General features: G+C 45.9%; 2 protein-coding genes across 3 annotated transcripts; both read left to right on the forward strand.

Moving 5' to 3' along the window:
* Nucleotides 1-438: 438 nt before the first annotated feature.
* Nucleotides 439-7,505, forward strand: rnaseh2b (ribonuclease H2, subunit B). 2 transcript variants are annotated; one of them, XM_061226582.1, is made up of 11 exons: nucleotides 442-599; nucleotides 1,374-1,445; nucleotides 1,626-1,733; nucleotides 1,956-2,032; nucleotides 2,288-2,402; nucleotides 3,703-3,767; nucleotides 3,860-3,965; nucleotides 4,640-4,721; nucleotides 4,818-4,863; nucleotides 5,263-5,340; nucleotides 7,256-7,505. In XM_061226582.1, exons 1-11 carry the CDS (start codon nucleotides 536-538, stop codon nucleotides 7,364-7,366), a joined length of 924 nt encoding a protein of 307 aa, XP_061082566.1. In that variant the 5' UTR covers nucleotides 442-535; the 3' UTR covers nucleotides 7,367-7,505. The 2 variants fall into 2 exon arrangements, with proteins under 2 accessions (XP_061082567.1, XP_061082566.1); XM_061226583.1 differs by lacking the exon at nucleotides 5,263-5,340 and having other exon boundaries at nucleotides 439-599.
* A 5,503-nt stretch (nucleotides 7,506-13,008) lies between these two features.
* LOC133117046 (TLR adapter interacting with SLC15A4 on the lysosome) lies at nucleotides 13,009-16,557 on the forward strand. Its single transcript, XM_061227128.1, has 2 exons — nucleotides 13,009-13,238; nucleotides 14,679-16,557. Exon 2 carries the CDS (start codon nucleotides 14,681-14,683, stop codon nucleotides 15,527-15,529), a length of 849 nt encoding a protein of 282 aa, XP_061083112.1. The 5' UTR covers nucleotides 13,009-13,238; nucleotides 14,679-14,680; the 3' UTR covers nucleotides 15,530-16,557.
* Nucleotides 16,558-19,634: the final 3,077 nt, after the last annotated feature.

A 19,634-nucleotide genomic window follows, 5' to 3' on the forward strand; every position in this document is an offset into this window, starting at 1 on the left:
TGCACGTGATCAGTATTAGAAAGTGGAATATGCGTGTATCAAGAAGCCGACAAATTTCTACCATGGACACGGGGACTAATCTCTCTATCCTATGCCAAGTAAACGATTTAATGCATCCCAAGCGTAAACTTCGATTCCGCACTTCAGATTGAAATCTGAGCACCAATCATAAGACGCCTTTTGCAAGAAGCAGAAAGCGTCACGGACGGTAGAAAGAACGTTCCATTTTCAGGGTGTACCGGGGAATATAAATCCATTAAACATTAAAATTGCAAACACCTCTTACAGAGAGTATGTAATACTCTAGAAAATCACAAATTATTTACATGTTTCATGTTCAGCAGTCTTAAAAATTCGTTTTAAGGGATACCGCAAACAGAGAGATAGTGTTTTGTCCCCTCAATGGACCGACACACGTTTACCGCCATTTTTTGCTTAGTATGGGTGCTCGCCATGGACATACAGCGATAAGGTTCCAAATAAAGTATCTTTAGCTCGCTAGTTGGGAGTGAAACCGAAAGGTGGGAGGCTGGAAATGGCCTCTAAAAAGAAGCGGTCCTTAAACTCCCAGAATGACAGATGGGTCGTGATCGCGGCAGGTAGCCAGCCACCAGTCAGTTGTTTTGTTAGTTAACATTAGCTGATTAAAAAATGTTCTCACGATGGTTATGTCTAAATAGCTAGCTGGTTATCAAATGTTCACAAGCGAGCTAAGATGGTTCTCTGTAAATAGCTAGAAAGCTAACTGGCTATATCTAAATCGACAATTATATCTAATGTAAGTGAGCTAAGTTAGGCTGCTTATTAATTAACAACATACGTTAGCTACGTATTTGCTAACTAAAAAGCTATCCGGTGTACTGACACTAACCTTAGCTACAGTAGAACTGAACTAACGTTACCTACACAGACATACCGACTCATATTTTAAAGACGGGTAACTTACTCAGAAGTTGCTTACCCGGAGTTCAGCTCGCGTGAACCTATTAAGAAATCTGATTTCATACCCAGACTCCAAGGCTGACTGCAGGGAGATAGGTGCTCTGAACGAGGAGTAACGGTATTAGCAAATTCATATCAAATTATTGCGGCGCGAGGAACCGCTTTTTCCCGCCGCTAGTTGCATTTTCATACGCGTGCAACTGTGTTTGTGCTGAAACAAAGTGGAACCGGTCCAGTTTTCAAAGACGATGGTGCACTAAATTAGCCAATGTGGTGGTGTGGACTTGAGATGCCACTGCTCATGCGCTTTGCCCAGTTTATTGTGAACATGTCGACGACGGCGCGGAGATATATGTTACTTTACATGACTATGATTTTCATTCACATTATTGTGGATTGACTATCCGTTATTTTCATTCACTTTATTGTAGATTCAGCTGTTGATGCGAAAAAGACTGACGGCAGCAATCCAGTATTCGTGAGACTGAAGAACCCTGCTACAGGTACAATACCCTGCCAAGTCATGCATCTCCTAACAGCATATTACACAAGGAACCCACTGTAGTTAAATACAATATGGAAATGCGAGTTGCATCAGTGTCTGTCGCCTGTAATGATTGAATTGGAATAAAAACCTTTATTAAAACCGTTTGTTGAGGAGTGTCCTTTCTCGGTCTCCTCAGATGCGGCCTCTCTATACCTGTTTGGGACGGGGGACTCCCAAGTGTACGAGGTGAAGGCCTTTGACGAAAACTACCACTCCTGGTTCATTGGCCAGACAGTACAGCGGGGTAAGAGAAGCTCCGAACCGTCAGTGATGTGACCACGGTCCAGTTCTCCTCATTCTGTGTATTCAGTCTGTGACCCTCAAAGTGATCGCTGTCAGCTGGTTGTGTCTGAAGAGAAGTCTTCACATTTTACTGTTTTCAAGACTTGCATGTTGTATGGATTTGGGCAAGTTGTATTTTGTGGAAATTGTTGAAAGGAGTAGCTGTATTTGTCTCTTGGTGCAGATGGAAGACTTTTGTACATTACTCCAATGGACCCACTCTACCTCCTGTTGCCCTACATCATAAAAGCAGGAAAAGAGGTAAGTCACGCAATCCAGGGGACATCTCCCACAAGTCAAGACCAACTTTTTACACCTTTTGACGCAGTGTGACCCTTGCCTGCAGTTACTGAGCTGCTGAAACCTCATAGCTGCTATGACGAGAGCAGTTCTAGCCGTTCTGCTACAAGAGTGGCTTAGAATGCCAACAGGCAGCTTCTATTGAAACCCAGCATGGCTGCAGCTGCTTCACCCTGGGAGTTCCCCCAGCTCACTGCACTGTTCTGCCTTCCACAGGGGAACTTCCAGCCAGTAGAGCAGGTGGTGATGGATGAAGATTTCCCAGCATGCACCAGGCTGCTCCGATGTGCTCGTACGCGGACCTCCCTTCTGCTGGTTGCGGAGGAAAAGGGTACGCTGTCCACTGCCAGTGTGGGCTCGCCATCCTCACTGCTAGCACCGTCCACCCCCCTGCTAGTGCTGTCCACCCTGCTAGTGCTGTCCACCCTGCTAGCGCTGTCCACCCTGCTGCTAGCGCTGTCCACCCTGCTGCTAGCGCTGTCCACCCTGCTAGCGCCATCCACCCTGCTGCTAGCGCTGTCCACCCTGCTAGCGCCGTCCACCCTGCTGCTAGCGCTGTCCACCCTGCTAGTGCTGTCCACCCCCCTGCTAGCGCCATCCACCCTGCTAGCGCTGTCCACCCTGCTAGCGCCATCCACCCTGCTGCTAGCGCTGTCCACCCTGCTAGCGCTGTCCACCCTGCTGCTAGCGCTGTCCACCCTGCTAGTGCTGTCCACCCTGCTAGCGCCATCCACCCTCACTGCTAGCGCTGTCCACCCTGCTGCTAGCGCTGTCCACCCTGCTGCTAGCACTGTCCATCCTGCTGCTAGCGCTGTCCACCCTGCTAGCGCCATCCACCCTCACTGCTAGCGCTGTCCACCCTGCTGCTAGCACTGTCCATCCTGCTGCTAGCGCTGTCCACCCTGCTGCTAGTGCTGTCCACCCTGCTGCTAGCGCTGTCCATCCTGCTGCTAGCGCTGTCCACCCTGCTGCTAGCGCTGTCCATCCTGCTGCTAGCGCCATCCACCCTCACTGCTAGCGCTGTCCACCCTGCTGCTAGCGCTGTCCACCCTGCTGCTAGCGCTGTCCATCCTGCTGCTAGCGCTGTCCTCCTTGCTGCTAGTGCTGTCCACCCTGCTGCTAGTGCTGTCCATCCTGCTGCTAGCGCTGTCCACCCTGCTGCTAGCGCTGTCCATCCTGCTGCTAGCGCTGTCCTCCTTGCTGCTAGTGCTGTCCACCCTGCTGCTAGCGCTGTCCATCCTGCTGCTAGCGCTGTCCACCCTGCTGCTAGCGCTGTCCATCCTGCTGCTAGCGCTGTCCACCCTGCTGCTAGCGCTGTCCATCCTGCTGCTAGCGCCATCCACCCTCACTGCTAGCGCTGTCCACCCTGCTGCTAGCGCTGTCCACCCTGCTGCTAGCGCTGTCCACCCTGCTGCTAGCGCCATCCACCCTGCTGCTAGCACTGTCCACCCTGCTGCTAGCGCTGTCCACCCTGCTGCTAGTGCTGTCCACCCTGCTAGTGCTGTCCACCCTGCTGCTAGCGCTGTCCACCCTGCCAGTGCGAGCTTGCCCGTCCTCACTATGAGTAGGTTACTTATGTTTAAAAACCCAGTGGTGAATCCGCCACATTATCGTTCGTCTCCATTTTTCAGAAGTTGGAAGTCAGAGGTTCTATAGATACAGCCAGGAGAAGGCAGTGGAGTGGTTAAAGAAAAAGGTAGGCAGTGCATGCTTTGTGTGCTGACCGCTTTATTACTGAAATAATCTCTACTTTTAATGAAGTCCATGACCTCGCTGCTGTCCACCCAGGCGGAGCAGACGGTGAAGGCCCTGAAGAAGAGTGGTGTCTCGGTGGGAGGAGGCGTGAAGTCCACTACATACTTCAGAACCAAGCAGGAGTGTAACGTGCAGGAAGGTGCAGGATTCTCATTAGTGTTCCTTTCTAACTGTGCTAATACTGTCCACCAGATGGCAACAAATGTCCAAAATTGATAATGAAATGCAATCCACTGGCAAGAATAGCACCTGTCTCAGAACTTATTTCTTCACGCAGTATATATAATATACATAAATGGGTTGTATTCAAATGGATAGAATGAGTGAATTTGCATAAAGAATATAAATGAATAAATTACAGGCGTGTTTCTTTAACATCAGTAAAGACGAATGTGCTTGTTATACATTGCTTCATGCAGTAAGGTTGCCGTCCTGTATCACAGATTGGCCACAGGGTGGTGCTGCTACCCACTCAAATGAAACCTAAATGTGTGCATTTTATTTAGACCTCAGTTTTTAATCAGCTTCACTTCCTTTAAAAATGCACATGTCAGAAATGCGCTGTTGCCTAATAAACATAACAATAAAGTTTGGCAGCAGTCTGTTTGGCAGGGTTTCAGAGAGCAGAATGGGGGGGGATCTTGTATTGAAGCAGACAGTGTATTCCCATTGACAGGCACAACCTCCCCAGTTGCACTGCAGAAACATTGTACACAAGGCTGCACAATACTGGGCAGGTTGCAGAACAGTTTATTGGTCTGTGCAGTTTTTTGTGATGATGTTGCTAAATCCCTGCATGTCTACCTTCTTTAGAGGACTACCTGCGTTATGCCCATGGTTTAATCTCTGAGTACATCAGTGAGGACCTGAGCAAGCAGCTCCAGAAGGTTCTGCAGTACGTGCCCTTGCGCCTTTGGTTTTTCCAATACACAGCGGAGAGAATATTCCCAAAGTGAAAAGCTTAAAGCGGTTATGTCTCACTCTCCTCTAGGTTACCAGAGATTTTGAGTCCAAAAGACGTGGAGCCCCCCTCGAAGGTACTGTTAACTCTTCAGTTATGATGTGCTAATCACATGGGAGCTGCAGTTCGGCGTGAACATGGATTTCGTTTCCAAGGTTTCCAATTGTTTAGTGGGATGTGAGGGTGTAGGGGCGGTAGAGCATGTCGTTACTTTGCAGTCTGGTTATTTAGTGTAAGTAGCTGTAGCATTTGCTGTATGCAGCTCTGCATGGTCTGGTTATTTCACGTAATTAGCGTTAGCATGAGCTGTCTGCAGTGCTGTGCAGTCTGGTTATTTAGCGTTATTAGCGTTAGCATCGGCTGCACACAGTGCCATGCAGTCTGGTTATTTAGCGTTAGCATTGGCTGCACGCAGTGCTGTGCAGTTCCTCCTGATGGCTGTCCCTGACGTTGAGAAACCCCTCGTATCCGCCAGAAACGCAAACTGTCAGACGGGCCGGTGGAGGCCGGGGAGGACTACACCAAGTTCAACAGTGCCAGTTTCATCCGGAAAGTGAGTGCGGGGCGGTTGCTGTGGCAATCGGACTTGAGTTTGGGGGGGAGGGACTCGTGTTTTTGCTGCAGTTTGAATCGAAAGCAGACGCATGATGCTGCTTTGTAGTTCCATGTAACGGTTACCACTTTCACAAAAGAAAGACAGGACAAACTTGAAATTAATGTATTTTTATTGGAAGTATGTTTTATTGTAAAACTGCTCTTCTGCTGAACAGTGGACTAGTTTATTGGTTGTTTAGCAATAGATAGCAATAATGTATCCCCACTCCACTAGCTAAGCAATGGTATTAACCTTAGGTACTAGCAATGATGTATCCACACTGCACTAACGTTAGCTAAGCAATGCTAATGCAATAAGGTATCCCCACTGCACGTTAGCTAGCTAGCTTTCTATGTCAGATAATGTGCAGTTAATGAAATAACTCAGTGTCGTTATGAGTCTTCATTTGCTTCGCCGAGGTTTGGTGGTCTTGCTGGTATTTCGATCCGAGGATGTGGCCTTGGTTGTATTTTTTTAGATCCTAACCTACTCCTTTCCAAATCCCTGAGAAGGTCAAAGAACACTTTAAAACCACTAATTTTGTTTTACTTTGGTAGGCTACTAGCAGCAAAATGATGACAACAATAGGTTAACTTTGGTTACAAAGTAAATAACGGTGATCTGCAAACGTGGAGTAATATTAAAAGATGTGTGAAGATTCCATTTTGCTGTGTGTGAATTGTGGATATTGGCACGGCTGGAACGCAAACTGACCAATAGAGACAATGGTCTGGACAATGGACCTATATGTTGTATAATGGGAATTATTGTAAATCTGCTTTTTCATAATTGTACAGAACAGCTGTATGTATTTTATGTGAAAATGTACCTGAATTGCTACATTCTTTCTCATTGTCATAGTCTCTAAATCATTTGGTGGAATGTTAGAAAATTCAGCAGTGTTTCAATATTATCCATGACAACATTAATGCGATATACAATATAGCTGCTTGTTACGACTAGGAACTACACACACTGACATGAGGGATTTGTAACATAATCTACATGCCAAATGTTAATTCAAACTGAAATAAGGACAGATGTTTTTGGAACAAGAGGAATCCTGACCGTGTATTTCAGCAGTGGTACATTACATTACATTATTGGCATTTGGCAGACGCTCTTATCCAGAGCGACGTACAACAAAGTGCATACCCATAACCAGGGATAAGTTCGCTGAAAGACCCTAGAGGGAAGTACAATTTCAACTGCTACCTGTACAACAAAGATAAGGACAAGGGCCATTTTTTTTTTTTGAACAAACAAACAAACAGAGCAAAAGTTACCAAAGTTAACTATCCAAACACTGCTTACCTAGCCAACTAAAAATACCGATACACGAAGCAAGTCACAGAGACAACAATTAAGGTTCACAGGGAGGTAGGGAGGGATGGGGAGAGGTGCTGCTTGAAGAGGTGTGTCTTCAGCTTACGCTTGAAGGTGGGGAGAGATTCTATAGTTCTGACCTCAACGGGGAGTTCGTTCCACCACCGTGGAGCCAGAACAGACAGTAGTCGTGAGCGTGAGGTGGAGGTTCTGAGAGGGGGAGGTGCCAAGCGGCCTGTGGAGGCTGAATGAAGAGGTCTGGCAGGGGTGTAGGGTCTGATGATTTTTTGCAGATAAGCTGGGGAAGACCCTTTAACTGCTTGGAAGGCTAGCACCAATTTGATGCCAGCCATGACAGGCAGCCAGTGGAGGGAAGTAAGCAGGGGGGTGAGGGAAGTAGGCAGGGGGGTAAAATCCTCAATAAGGAAATTCACCATTGAACCTGTTTTGAGCGCATTGAAAACAGCTTGTGGGGGTGTTTACCAAGCCGTCTTCTGCCGCTGCTGCTGGAGTTACATGTGCTTTAAACTCTGATTTCTCCTTTCAGCCTCCCAAGAAGATGACGGCAGCACAGAAGTCTCTCGCCAAAGCAGACAAGAGTGGGATGAAGAGCATGTCTGCATTCTTCAGTCCAAAGGTCAAGACAGAAAAGAACTGAGTGTGTTTGAGAGCAAGAGTGAGCCTGTATGGTCCTGAGTGAAAATCCTAGACAAGGTTAATGCGGTCTTCATTTGAATAGTGTGTGAGTGAAAGCATGCGTGCTTATGCTTTTGTTAATAAAGGAGTATACCTGCTAATTCAGTGTCTTCTTAATTGGTTGAAAGTCCTATAATCTAAAACAAAAAGATTATAATTCTTGGAAAAAAAAATAGTTAGAATGCATACCCAAAGACCATTAATCAAAAGTGGCAAAAATTAAAATCTCACACACAAGCATGCAATTTTTTTGTTCATTCCATCGTTCAGCACGAATCTCACTATGTTGTTACAGTTGGGTTCCACAGAGCGTTAATGCAGAAGGATTCAAATCTCACTATGCTGTACAGTTGGTGAAGGGTATACAGACCGTTAATGCAGAAGGATTAAAATCCGATTGGCCTGCTTTGAACTGGGCTTGTTCTATCACATTCAGTGTCCCGATTACCGGCCGCTACAGCCAAATGCTCATTCTCAGAACTAAAAACTTGGCAAGAACTGCTTAAGAAGCAGAATTGGACTAGAGGGACTTAAGTGGGTTATCAATAATTTCAATTGAAAATGAGCGCCAGCAGTTTGGAGCACTCGAGCTTGGTGGATGATTTTGCGGAGATGTCCTTTTAGATGAGTGAACAGCCTTTTGTTACTTTTTACCGTTAAGCCATTGTTAGTCAGAAAGAGTAATGTAATATATTGTGTTGTCTCCTATCTGTTAGTAAGCTTACCACTATCTGTAAGGAGGACTGGCTAGCGCTTCTCCCTGTGCTTTGTCTACTGTCTGGTTCTGAATGGCTGGTACGTGCAAGTATGCGTGTAGGTAATGTTATTGAAGGGGAGAGGGGCCCGAAGTGTAATCTGCACGGGGGCCCAGTGGGTCTTAGTTACGGCACTGGTAGTGTTCAAACCAAAGAGGTGAAAGAGTTGAACAATTTAAACACATGTACTACCTTTAACTTTGCTTAGCCGAATGTAGTTAAAATGAATGGATACGTTTTAAATCTTGTTTTCTGTTTTCGTTACACAATCAACATCATCACTGCATTTAAAGTGTCTACGACGATGCAGTGTGTCTGAAAATCCATCTTACTTTTTACTAGAGCCGCCGTACATATGCCAAATGATAGTATACATGTGTAGTGCGTAGTATTTCATTTAGGACGCACCCCGATACTTGTTAGTGGATCCAAAACCGAAGTCGGTTGACTTGATGCCTCGTTGCCTCGCTGCCTGATTGGTCATCTCTATTGATGATGTAACTCATGATGGTAGCAGCAGGATGAATTCTGAAGTCTACACAAACATTCTGCCAAATTACAGAGAAATGTGTTGAATTGGGAGGATATCAGGTTTGTAAAGCAGGCCCAGTAGCGAGAGAAAGCGTAACTTTTCCTTCAAAGTCTTTATTGTAATAAAGGCAGGTCAGACAGGCGGGGTTCGATTGCCAGCAAATGGGAATAGCAGGGAATAGGCAGTTTGTTATTAAGTGTCCAGGCAAAGGGTCAATACACCAGCAAACAGATATCAAGGGTAATCCAAGGCAGAGTCAGGCTGGTGGTCGTGGTGTCATGGTGTGGGGGATGTTTACTTGGCACACTTTTGGCCCGTGAGGCCCATTGATTTAAGTTTGTCAAATACCCAGCCCCCATCAACAAGTCAAACACGTTCCATAATTTCACATACTATTTATTATTCAAAAGCAGACTGGGTCCTTATTAATAAGCATACTAGATAATAATATTTTGAGAATGTATTTATAAATATAAAATGAAAATGCCCTCTATTGCAGCACTACCCAACTCAAGCAAATACCTGCAGACACTGCGGCCCGCAGGACGTGGGGTTGAGTAGCGCTGCAGACACTGCGGCCCGCAGGATGTGGGGTTGAGTAGCGCTGCAGACACTGCGGCCCGCAGGACGTGGGGTTGAGTAGCGCTGCAGACACTGCCGCCCGCAGGATGTGGGGTTGAGTAGCGCTGCAGACACTGCGGCCCGCAGGACGTGGGGTTGAGTAGCGCTGCAGACACTGCGGCCCGCAGGACGTGGGGTTGAGTAGCGCTGCAGACACTGCAGGACGTGGGGTTGAGTAGCGCTGCAGACACTGCGGCCCGCAGGACGTGGGGTTGAGTAGCACTGCTCGATTGTGTTGTCAACAGTGTTTTCACTGTCTTCCTCAGGAATATTCACTTGGATGAGAGATTCATTGGAACTCCTATATTTAGATGTAGGCATCGCAAAATACATTTTTTGTTGTAAAACATCAACATTTTTGGCATGAAATCTCAAGAACTGTTTTTGCTGAAGTGCAATGGACTCAATTGAAAATGCGTTACGCAGGCAAAAAAATGCTGTGTTGTTTTATGCAAGCCTAACAAATTGGAACCATTGGAAACGTAATGTTATTAGCTAAAGTGCTTCTTCGTCGTCATTTCAATAACATGCCCGTAGTCAGTTCTTTGATGAGCTGAACTTATACTGAATTTTCTTACACAAGGATGGGGGTAACGCATTTTCTCTTCAACTACATTACAAATACTGGTCAGAGACAGTTGAACTTGGGCTCATTGAGTTCGAGAGAGCCTATACAAAATGTAGATAATAGTATTTCTTTGTATAAGTACTTTTGTAGAAGTTTACAGTACAAGGGTGAAAAAAGACAACAATGATAATTCTTCCAGAGAAATTCTAAGTAAACAATGGACATTCTATCAACGTTTCTCAGAGTTAGCATATTTTTAGCATGAGAAAGCAACTATTATGCATTTGGTTCCTAGGACACTTGCGTGAAAAGTACACTGACATTGCCTTATTTCTTGTAGTATGTGGACTTCCAAAATGCAGAGAAGGTGACTTGTTTTACCACCCACATCAATTATGACAAAATAAGTTGTCGCTAAAGCAACTGGCATCTTAAAAAAGGTTATACAGGTACAGACCGTGAGCTTTAACGCTTTCAAGTGAGGTATCCTGTTACCATAGTGATTGAAAATTGCGCCCTGAAAAAAGGAATGAATCCCAAAAAACCCCTCACAGGCCCAGCCCTGGATAAAACCGATTCCACTGTTTGTGTGTGAGGTAATACAATCGTGAATAAGACATATATATGTACCTTGCTGTCTTGTATCAAAGACGCATATTAAGCCTAGTACTGGACTAAATACAATTTTGAATGGAGATACTCTAAACAAAACTCAGTTTAGTTTGTTGTAACAGATAATCCTTGTGGTTTAGACTGGACGCTGACCTGCTAGCCGAGTAAATTGTGAATTCTTATGAAAGCCACTAAGCAACGTAGATATTGAATATTGAATATCGAATCAATGTGGTCAAGTTAACTGCCGTTTCTGAATCTCTTGCAAATCTCTTGAAAAACATTCCAGTTGATGACATTAAAGTGCAACATCAGTGAAGATATAAATGTAAGTTAACTTATGCCAGCCTAGAACCATAATAGACAAATCACATTTCTATAGTCAGTGTCCAAATGAGGCCAGGAAGCATGCTATCACAATCCTAAAATGGATGCGCAAACAAAAAATGGATTTGATGGAGGTTTAAAGCGTTCTGTCACCAGAGGAAAAAAGCAGCTAAATGAAAGATAATGTTGAGATGTTCTCATGGGCTGGGTGTGCACTCACAGTGAAACACGTAGGAAGTGTTTGTTAGTCAGGAATGAGTCATGCAGCACCTGCATTGGGGGCTTTAGTGGTCAGGGACACCTGTACGGTCCTGCCTCTGTCAGCTACAATCGCTTCACACGAAAAATGTCTGATATTAATTTTTTAAACCCATCATAAAACATAAGTGCAGCCTCTTTTAGTGTACCATTGATAACGAGACTGTTATTAATGCACATCCATGGTTCCCTCTGGTGCAATTGATGCAACACAGACATTTTCTCAGTGGACAACTTGAGGGTTTCTAACTCCCTAACTTATTAAAAAGGAGAAATATCCTGAAAGCAGTTTAATGTTCCCAAAGTGAGTGTGTTAAGTGCAGAACAAAGACAGCACTGCCATTGCATTGCAATTAATGAACTCACTCTGTGTATATAAACTCACTCTGGGTGTACAGACTCACTCTGGGTATATAAACTCACTCTGGGTGTACAGACTCACTCTGGGTATATAAACTCACTCTGGGTGTACAGTCTCACTCTGGGTATATAAACTCACTCTGGGCATATAAACTCACTCTGGGTATACAGACTCACTCTGGGTATATAAACTCACTCTGGGTGTACAGTCTCACTCTGGGTGTGCAGACTCACTCTGGGTATATAAACTCACTCTGGGTGTACAGTCACTCTGGGTATATAAACTCACTCTGGGTATATAAACTCACTCTGAGTAGTCTTGTGCTGGGGTTGGTCTGGGAGCTGGGATGCATGTGCCACCATGCCTGTGAAACTTGAAGGAAACCGTGGGTCATGCGGGGAGACGCTGAAGCCTCTCAGTTCCTCGTCCTTCAGATCCTGATCATGGAAGCATCTCATCTACACTCTGCACAAAAAGAGAATTTAAAGAACTGCATTTCAGACGGAAACACAAAATACCTGGCAGACATGGCATCTCACTGTTCCAGCTGCACCCCAGACAGGTTCATATTTTCATTTTTCATTTTCGACCTGACAACTCACCGGCGATATGATGCCATTCTTATTCACAGCAGGTTTTCATTTGCATTTGAAATGGCAGTTACATCAGGCCTGGTTTTCATGGACAGAAATAAACTCTGATACAATAACCAGAGTACTTGGGCCAGGATACACCGCCACTTAAATAGTTCTCTGGGAATAAAACACCCACCGTGGAAACTGCTTAAATTTAAATTGCCGTAAAGTTGAAGACGTTGGAGTACTTAATCTTGTTTGTATCACACGCTGGTCTGGCACTCCCAGTCTCGCCTGTATAGTTTCCAGTGGAGGTAAAAGAGAGATTAGCCTAAATGCAGGACTTCCCTAAAACCCAAATTAGTAAACACACAGAATTCTCAGCTGAAGCACTCCTTCAGTTGCTGCTACTGTGCAAGCATACCGTTTTCTCTGAGGACCCTTTTTGCTGATGGGTACAAATAAGTATTGCACTATTCAGCCAGTTTGGCCAAATTTGACAGAAAGAAAAGTGTTTCACAAGTTGGCCTGACTCTCTGCACGCTTCAGGGCACACACAGACTCCTTCCTCTTTCATGCAGAACAGCTGAATTGTAATTTAGTTTCAAACATAAAAGAACGCCTGGCACTGTTCTCTGAAAATACATTAGCGGTGTACTGTGCAGTTATCGCTCTTATAAACACATTAAAAATGCCTTGGTAAAGCAAATTAAATTGCGTTTACCAAGCAAATATAAAAAAGAAAACTAAAACAAAAAAAAAGTCTGTTTTCATAAAAGCTGAAGGCACAGATCTGGTGCCAAAGGCACTCCTAAAGGTTTCACTTCTCCTAAGATGTATTGTCTTGGTTTCCAGCTTCTATTTATCACAGTGCTCAACGACATGTGAAAGTGTATGTTTGTGTATATGCCCAACCCACTGAGGAAAATCACACCCATGAAAGTTGAATTCAGTCTTACTGCACTGCAGGTTCCCATGACACTACTACAGATGGTCATATGACTGACTGGATGCTGCTGCTTCAGCCAGGGAGATACAATACCAGCAGGCGTTTGAAAGCTGTTCTGACAAAGCCACTATATTAAATGTTCATATTAGACTTATTACTCACATACGTTGTGTATTATTGACGTTTAGGGAGGGCAGCTCTCTCTGTGCTGACCTTCACAGTTCCAGGGCACAGCTCCAGATCTCAGACGCACACCTGCACCGATCCAAACAACAGGTAAGATATTTCAGAATGTGCACCTTGGTTTAGCACCACCGCATTATCAGTCACCAAGGAGTTTGGTATTTAAATAAGTGCAAACAGTACATTGAACTGAAAGTGTCAGATAAAGTTCATATTTACGTGTAATGCTGAATCATTGCTGTAGGTTGTCATTTGATTTTCAGACAAGACTAAAAGTAAAAAATGCGCTGTTATGTTGCCAGAAAGCTAAAATGTCAGTTTGATTGTCCCTTTTACACACTTTTCCCTGCTCTTGCTGGCATACAAATGCCAGTTTTTAATAATCTCACAAATGATTTGCTTTCATATCATGCATAACAGCAGTTATTACTGCAGCAAAGGTACATTTCACTGTCAGCCACTAAGGCCAGGATTCAACCAACAATTGTCCTCAATTTTAAAATCAATGAAAGTTTTAAATAAATGAAACAATCAAGCCTTACCCAAAGTATGTTTCTGAGGACACCCAAACATACTGGCATCAAGAATTTGCAAATTTGTACTGAATTTTCAAGTTTTAAAAGTTAAAAGTTGCATTTAAAGTTGATGAAGTGTTGACTGAATCCAGTCCTAAGACACTGATTACAGTCCCTTTAGGACCAGTTCCGCTGTATACACTCACTGGGCACTTTATTAGGTATTTATTAGACTTCTACTGCTGCAACCTATCCACTTAGATGTGCTGTATGTTCAGAGATGCTCTTCTGCACACCACTGTTGTAATGTGTGGTTATTTGCATTACTGTCACCTTCCTGTCAGCTTTGACCAGTCTGGCCATTCTCTGACGTCTCTCATTAACAAGGCGTTTCTGTCTGCAGAACTGCTGCTCACTGGATTTTTTTCGTTTTTTTTTTGCAAACTCTTTGCAAACTCGAGAGACTTGGGTGCGTGAAAATCCCAGGAGATCAGCAGTTTCTGAGATACTCAAACCACCCTGTCTGCCACCAACAATCATTCCATGGTTAAAGTCACATCTTTTCCCCATTCTGATGGTTGACGTGAAGATTAACTGAAGCTCCTGACCCGTATCTACATGATTGTATGCATTGCACTGCTGCCACACAATTGGCTGATTAGATCATCGCATGAATAAGTAGATCTAATAAAGTAAAATAAAGTGCTTGGTGAGTGAAAGCCTGTGGGGTGGTCTGTAGCGTAATGGTTAAGGTACATGACTGGGACAACCAAGGTCAGTGGTTCTAATCCCGGTGTAGCCACAATACCCGTTGGGTCCTTGAGCAAGGCCCTTAACCCTGCATTGCTCCAGGGGAGGATTGTCTTCTGCTTAGTCTAATCAACTGTACGTCACCCTGGATAAGAGCGTCTGCCAAAATGCCAACAATGAAATGTAATGTAATGAAAGCCAGAGAGAGCACACAGCTTGGCAGGTTGAGAGGGCTGAACGGTTGCGTTGCGCTGTGCTTGTGTTGCAGGGATGTTGTGTGAAAGTGTTCTCTGGAGAATGCGGTTCTGCCAGGACCGTGAGCCCCAGCGAGCGGCCCACTCTGAGCCTGGACCTCGGCGCGAGACCCGGGTTTCACCGGGCACGGCAGAGCCTGTCAGTTTTCCACAGTATTCCTCCAGGGCCCGGTCAGGGACGGAGGCCACGAGCAGAGATGGGCGCGGCGTCGCTCCCAGCACATCCCAAAATCGCACCAGCCCCGAAGTGGACATCCCCGGGCTGTCCAAGCCCAGCGGAGACACCTTCCTGGTGCCGTCCTCCTGCAAGAGCATCTGCAAGAACTACAGCGACCTGCTGATCGGAGGGGACCAGGTCCTGCCCCTCAGCGAGAGCGCTGGTCAGGGGCAGGCCTGCGGCAGCCCCCAGCTGCCCAGCGGACCCTTCCTGCAGTCCAGCGAAATCCCGCCGCCCATGGAGTCCCTCCCCCAGGGCTCGCCCCCCTCCGCGCGGAACCCCCGCCGCGGCGACTCCTCCCGCTGGCGCACGGGCAGCGGCAAGGACCGCAGCTTCCTGTTCCAGGGCAGCCAGCCGCTGTCCAACGCGCAGCTCAACGCCTACCTGGAGCAGAAGCTGCTGGACCTGTACCGGCAGTACATGCTGGAGAGCCTGGCCCAGCGGGGCTCCCCCTCCGCCGTGCTGGCGTCCGAGCTCATCCTCACCAGCGTGGACCACCTCACCCAGCAGCTCTCCCGTGAGCAGAACCTGGAGGCCGCCGCGGCCAAGGACATGGTGATCAGCTGCCTGCTGAGGGTGGCCAGCGGCCTGCCCACCTCCGGAGAGATCAGCACCCCCCAGCTCCAGATCTCCGACGACCAGCCCTGAGTGCGCTAAGAGCGTGGGAGCCAGCACTGCGAGGGACTGGAGAGAGAGTGGACCCACCGCAGTGAGACCAGCGGGAGATTGAGGGGCGACACACTTTTACACGTACACTTTTTACACTCTAAAAACTGCTGGGTTAAAAACAATCCATTGAATGATGCAAAAAAAACAAAACCAAAAAAAAAAAAACCCTAAACCCCCATTGAAAAAAAGACCCAACGCATGTAACCCAGCACCTACATTCAAAATTTGACCCAGCATCTTTTATAGTGTTGGCTGTTACTGCGGTCGTCCTGGCTGGATTATGCAAGCAGCTGTGGGCAGCAGTGAAGTCTGGTCTTACATCAGAAGGCAGTAAAACCCTTTTCCCCCCGAGGGAAGCTGCATTTCATCAAACGTGTCAGGTCAGTGAAATGATTAGGCTGTTAAATAATTAAGAGCAGGGGTCAGTGAAACGGTTGCGTCGGCATTACACATCGCTAGATTACGGTGTTGTCTTGGCCGAACTAGAGCAGACAGGGCTTACGGCGGGACTGGTGCGGAGGGTTAGCGTGCTGAGGGTGTCAGTAAAACTGTAGCCCTACTCTGTGAACATCCTTACAGCTCCCTGGTCAGAACCACGGCTTTTATCCACACATTTACAAGGCTGATGTAGAGTGATAATTAAAAGCCCGTCTCGTCGATAATGTGAGACTCATCATGAATACACCCCAGCTGGATTCATCTAAAGTAGCAGAACGACCGTCTGAGAGATGCAGACGGCACAGCCCTTCAAACGACTGATTTCCGTCCATTTCTCGGTTCATGAATCATCCAACCTTGCAATTCTTTGATTTAATTTTTCAAAATAACAAAGGACGAAAAGCCAGACGTCTGTGCTGCCACTGAAGGGAAAATAAATGTGATTTTTCAGCTTTTCCTTGCAATTGATGTTTCACAAACCACAGTTCTTTGTTTAATGTTTGTTTCTTCTGCCTTTCTCACCCCTACAATCCACTTCAAACAATAAACAATAAACGTTTGAGTTTTAATTTAAAGACCAGAATATTTCCTGCTCTCCACATGACTGGGGGACGTTCATTCCACATTTTGGAAGCTCATGGTTCCTCCTTGATATCCTTGGCTGAGAGAGAACTTGTATCCTGTGATTGCTGGGTCCTATTTAGGACCTCACACAGTGGCAGTTTTCACCATTTCTGGCGAAAACTACCAGTGGTTTTCACTTATCATACGATCTGTTAACGAGCAACAAATTCAATCTGTGGCCTTAGTGGCAGCCAGGGATGCCACCAGGGATTTCTGACCCCATGAAAATATCTCACATTGGGACCGTCCTGGGAAAATCCCATGTTCAAAAATCCTTATGTCAACTATGGTAACATAGACAGGTTCCAAAAACCCCCTGAAAAAGCCCTTTCTCTGAGGGAATGGAGGTGTTCTGTGCAGCTGCGGCTCGGACCGCCAGCAGTGCAGTCTCACTTCCTGTAGCGGTTTTACTTCAGAACCGAGAGTAGAAAGCGAGAAACAGACAGAGCCACCGGCCGGCTCTGGGGCTACGCCGTTTCCCTGGAAACTGGGTGGATGTGAGTAATCGGCTCCTCCTCCTGCTGCTGAAAGGTATGACCTCGACTCCATAGTCTTCTTATATTCAGGGACGCGTCAGTGAAGACGGACGTGGGCGATGTGCTGCTGGCTTTCACATTCCTTCGCTGCCGAGATGACAAGCCCACGTTAAACTTCTGCGATTGTACGAGGAATTCGGGCAGACAAATTTCTATAACCATAGCAGTGTTGTCATTTTGTTGAATATATATTATTATAAATAGCAAAATAGCAGAGAAAAAATAAATAATTATTACAAAGAAAAAAAACTCTCCTGACACTGCAGTTCCACAAAGGTTTTTTTAAAATATATTTTCTATAAATCTGGCATCAAATCAAAAATCTTCAACCCCACTGTAATTTCCAATGTCCAATTTGCAAACGACATAGAAGCAGGCCCATATACGCCCCCTGCTGCAAGTTTCACTGAACTCACCCTTCTCCTCTGAAACCTCATGCACTTTGTTGTACGTGGCTCTGGATAAGAGCATCTGCCAAATGCCATTAATGTAATGCAATGTAATGTAACATGCGGTGACAGCCAGCTGCTTCTTTTCACACCACATGCAGGGTGGAGGGGGAGGAGACCCAGTCATACACAGAATGAGCCACGGTCAGCGGGGGCCTGCTTGACTGCTGACTGAATCCCTCCCATGTATCCATCGGGCAGCAGGAAGCCAGCTGTGGGCTTCCTGCTGCAGCACTCATTTCTGCACCACAAACAGCCACAAACACACAGTCGCCGTCAGAGGGAGCAGTGAGCAGAACCTCCCGTTCCCAGCTCTGTTTGGAGTAGAAGATCACAGCTAGAAAGATAGTAAAGATGGCTTAATTTTGGTCTCTAATCTGATGGTGAGTACCACTGGCACGGACCTCAATTTGATTCTCTACAGCTCTATAGCAGTTACTGCAGTGCCTCCATCTGCAGTGAAACATGCACACGCACGCACACACGCACACACGCACGCACACACACACGCACGCACGCACGCACGCACGCACGCACACACACGCACGCACGCACACACACACACACAAAAAGATACACACATACAGTCACACACACTTCGCCACTGCTGTGGGATCATTAACTATCCAGAAATTATCCAGTCTGCCACGAGAAATAAACCCTGTCCATTTGCATGCGTGTGGTTCCTGAACTCTTCTTCGGTAAAGTTTTAACATGTAAAGTCTCTAAGCTCATATTTCAAGGAGATAAATAACAAACAGAGGCTCATTAAAAAGGGATTAAGGACACAGGAAAAATCCATATGGGGTTTACGTGTGCTAATTTCAAGGACTGGAGAAACAAATGCTCTCTGTCTGCTGTGTTAGTGCGGAGGCCTTGGGGAGGTGTGTGTCCTTGTGCCATCGCCAGTGCTGCCCAGGCTACAAGCTAATTAGGCCTGATTACTGCCAGTCATCACCATGGCAACTACGCCCCCTGCAGGGCCTGCAACAATCTCTCAATCCAGACTGAAGACCCAACCAATCTATCTGTGTTCAATCTCTCAATCCGGACTGAAGACCCAACCAATCTATCTGTGTTCAATCTCTCAATCCGGACTGAAGACCCAACCAATCTATCTGTGTTTAATCTCTCAATCTGGACTGAAGACCAAACCAATCTATCTGTGTTTAATCTCTCAATCCGGACTGAAGACCAAACCAATCTATCTGTGTTTAATCTCTCAATCCGGACTGAAGACCCAACCAATCTATCTGTGTTTAATCTCTCAATCCGGACTGAAGACCAAACCAATCTATCAGTGTTCAATCTCTCAATCCGGACTGACGACCAAACCAATCTATCTGTGTACAATCTCTCAATCCGGACTGAAGACCAAACCAAACTATCTGTGTTCAATCTCAATCCGGACTGAAGACCAAACCAATCTATCTGTGTTCAATCTCTCAATCCGGACTGAAGACCAAACCAATCTATCTGTGTTCCCATAACACTAGAGTTTCTGGCACACGGAGGTCATGTTGCCTGTGCTGTGCTTTTTTTTTTTTTTCAAGGAAAACTCTTTCAAACAGTCCTGGGGGGCTGCAGCGTCTGCTAGTTTTTAATTCCAGTTCTAGAGGGAGGGGGGTGCAATGTCTTTGCAGGTTAAACTCCAGTCCTAGAGGGCTGCAGGGTATGCAGTTTTAACTCATAGCCTGGAGCGTCGCAGTATCTGCAGGTTTAGCTCCGGTCCTGGAGGGCTTGGCTTTGGAAACAAGGTGTATGGAGTAGTTATTAGGTAGTGGATCACATAAAAAGGGAAGCTAGGGCCCTTTCCGATTCAGCTTACTCGCCTGCTGTTGCACATGTATATTAAGTACACTGGATGAGAAAGCCGTTAAGTCGTAAGAAGTTAGTGTCTGAACACTGGTTAAACAGATGATATGAGTTCACTCTGTGAACTGCAGCTGCCTCTTCCTGCCCCTCCCTGTGATTACAAAGCCTTACTGAACTATACACACAATCAGCTGTATTATATTATATTATTTTATATTACAT

Source organism: Conger conger, chromosome 17 (genome assembly GCF_963514075.1).
Source record: "Conger conger chromosome 17, fConCon1.1, whole genome shotgun sequence".
Taxonomy (NCBI): Eukaryota; Metazoa; Chordata; class Actinopteri; order Anguilliformes; family Congridae; genus Conger; species Conger conger.

Coding starts and splice junctions, on each gene's coding strand:
- LOC133117046 (XM_061227128.1), top strand. CDS start 14,681: ATGTTGTGTGAAAGTGTTCTCTGGAGAATGCGGTTCTGCCAGGACCGT.
- rnaseh2b (XM_061226582.1), top strand. CDS start 536: ATGGCCTCTAAAAAGAAGCGGTCCTTAAACTCCCAGAATGACAGATGG. Junction 1,734..1,955: donor TGGCCAGACAGTACAGCGGG/GTAAGAGAAGCT, acceptor CTCTTGGTGCAG/ATGGAAGACTTTTGTACATT. Junction 5,341..7,255: donor GTGCCAGTTTCATCCGGAAA/GTGAGTGCGGGG, acceptor TTCTCCTTTCAG/CCTCCCAAGAAGATGACGGC.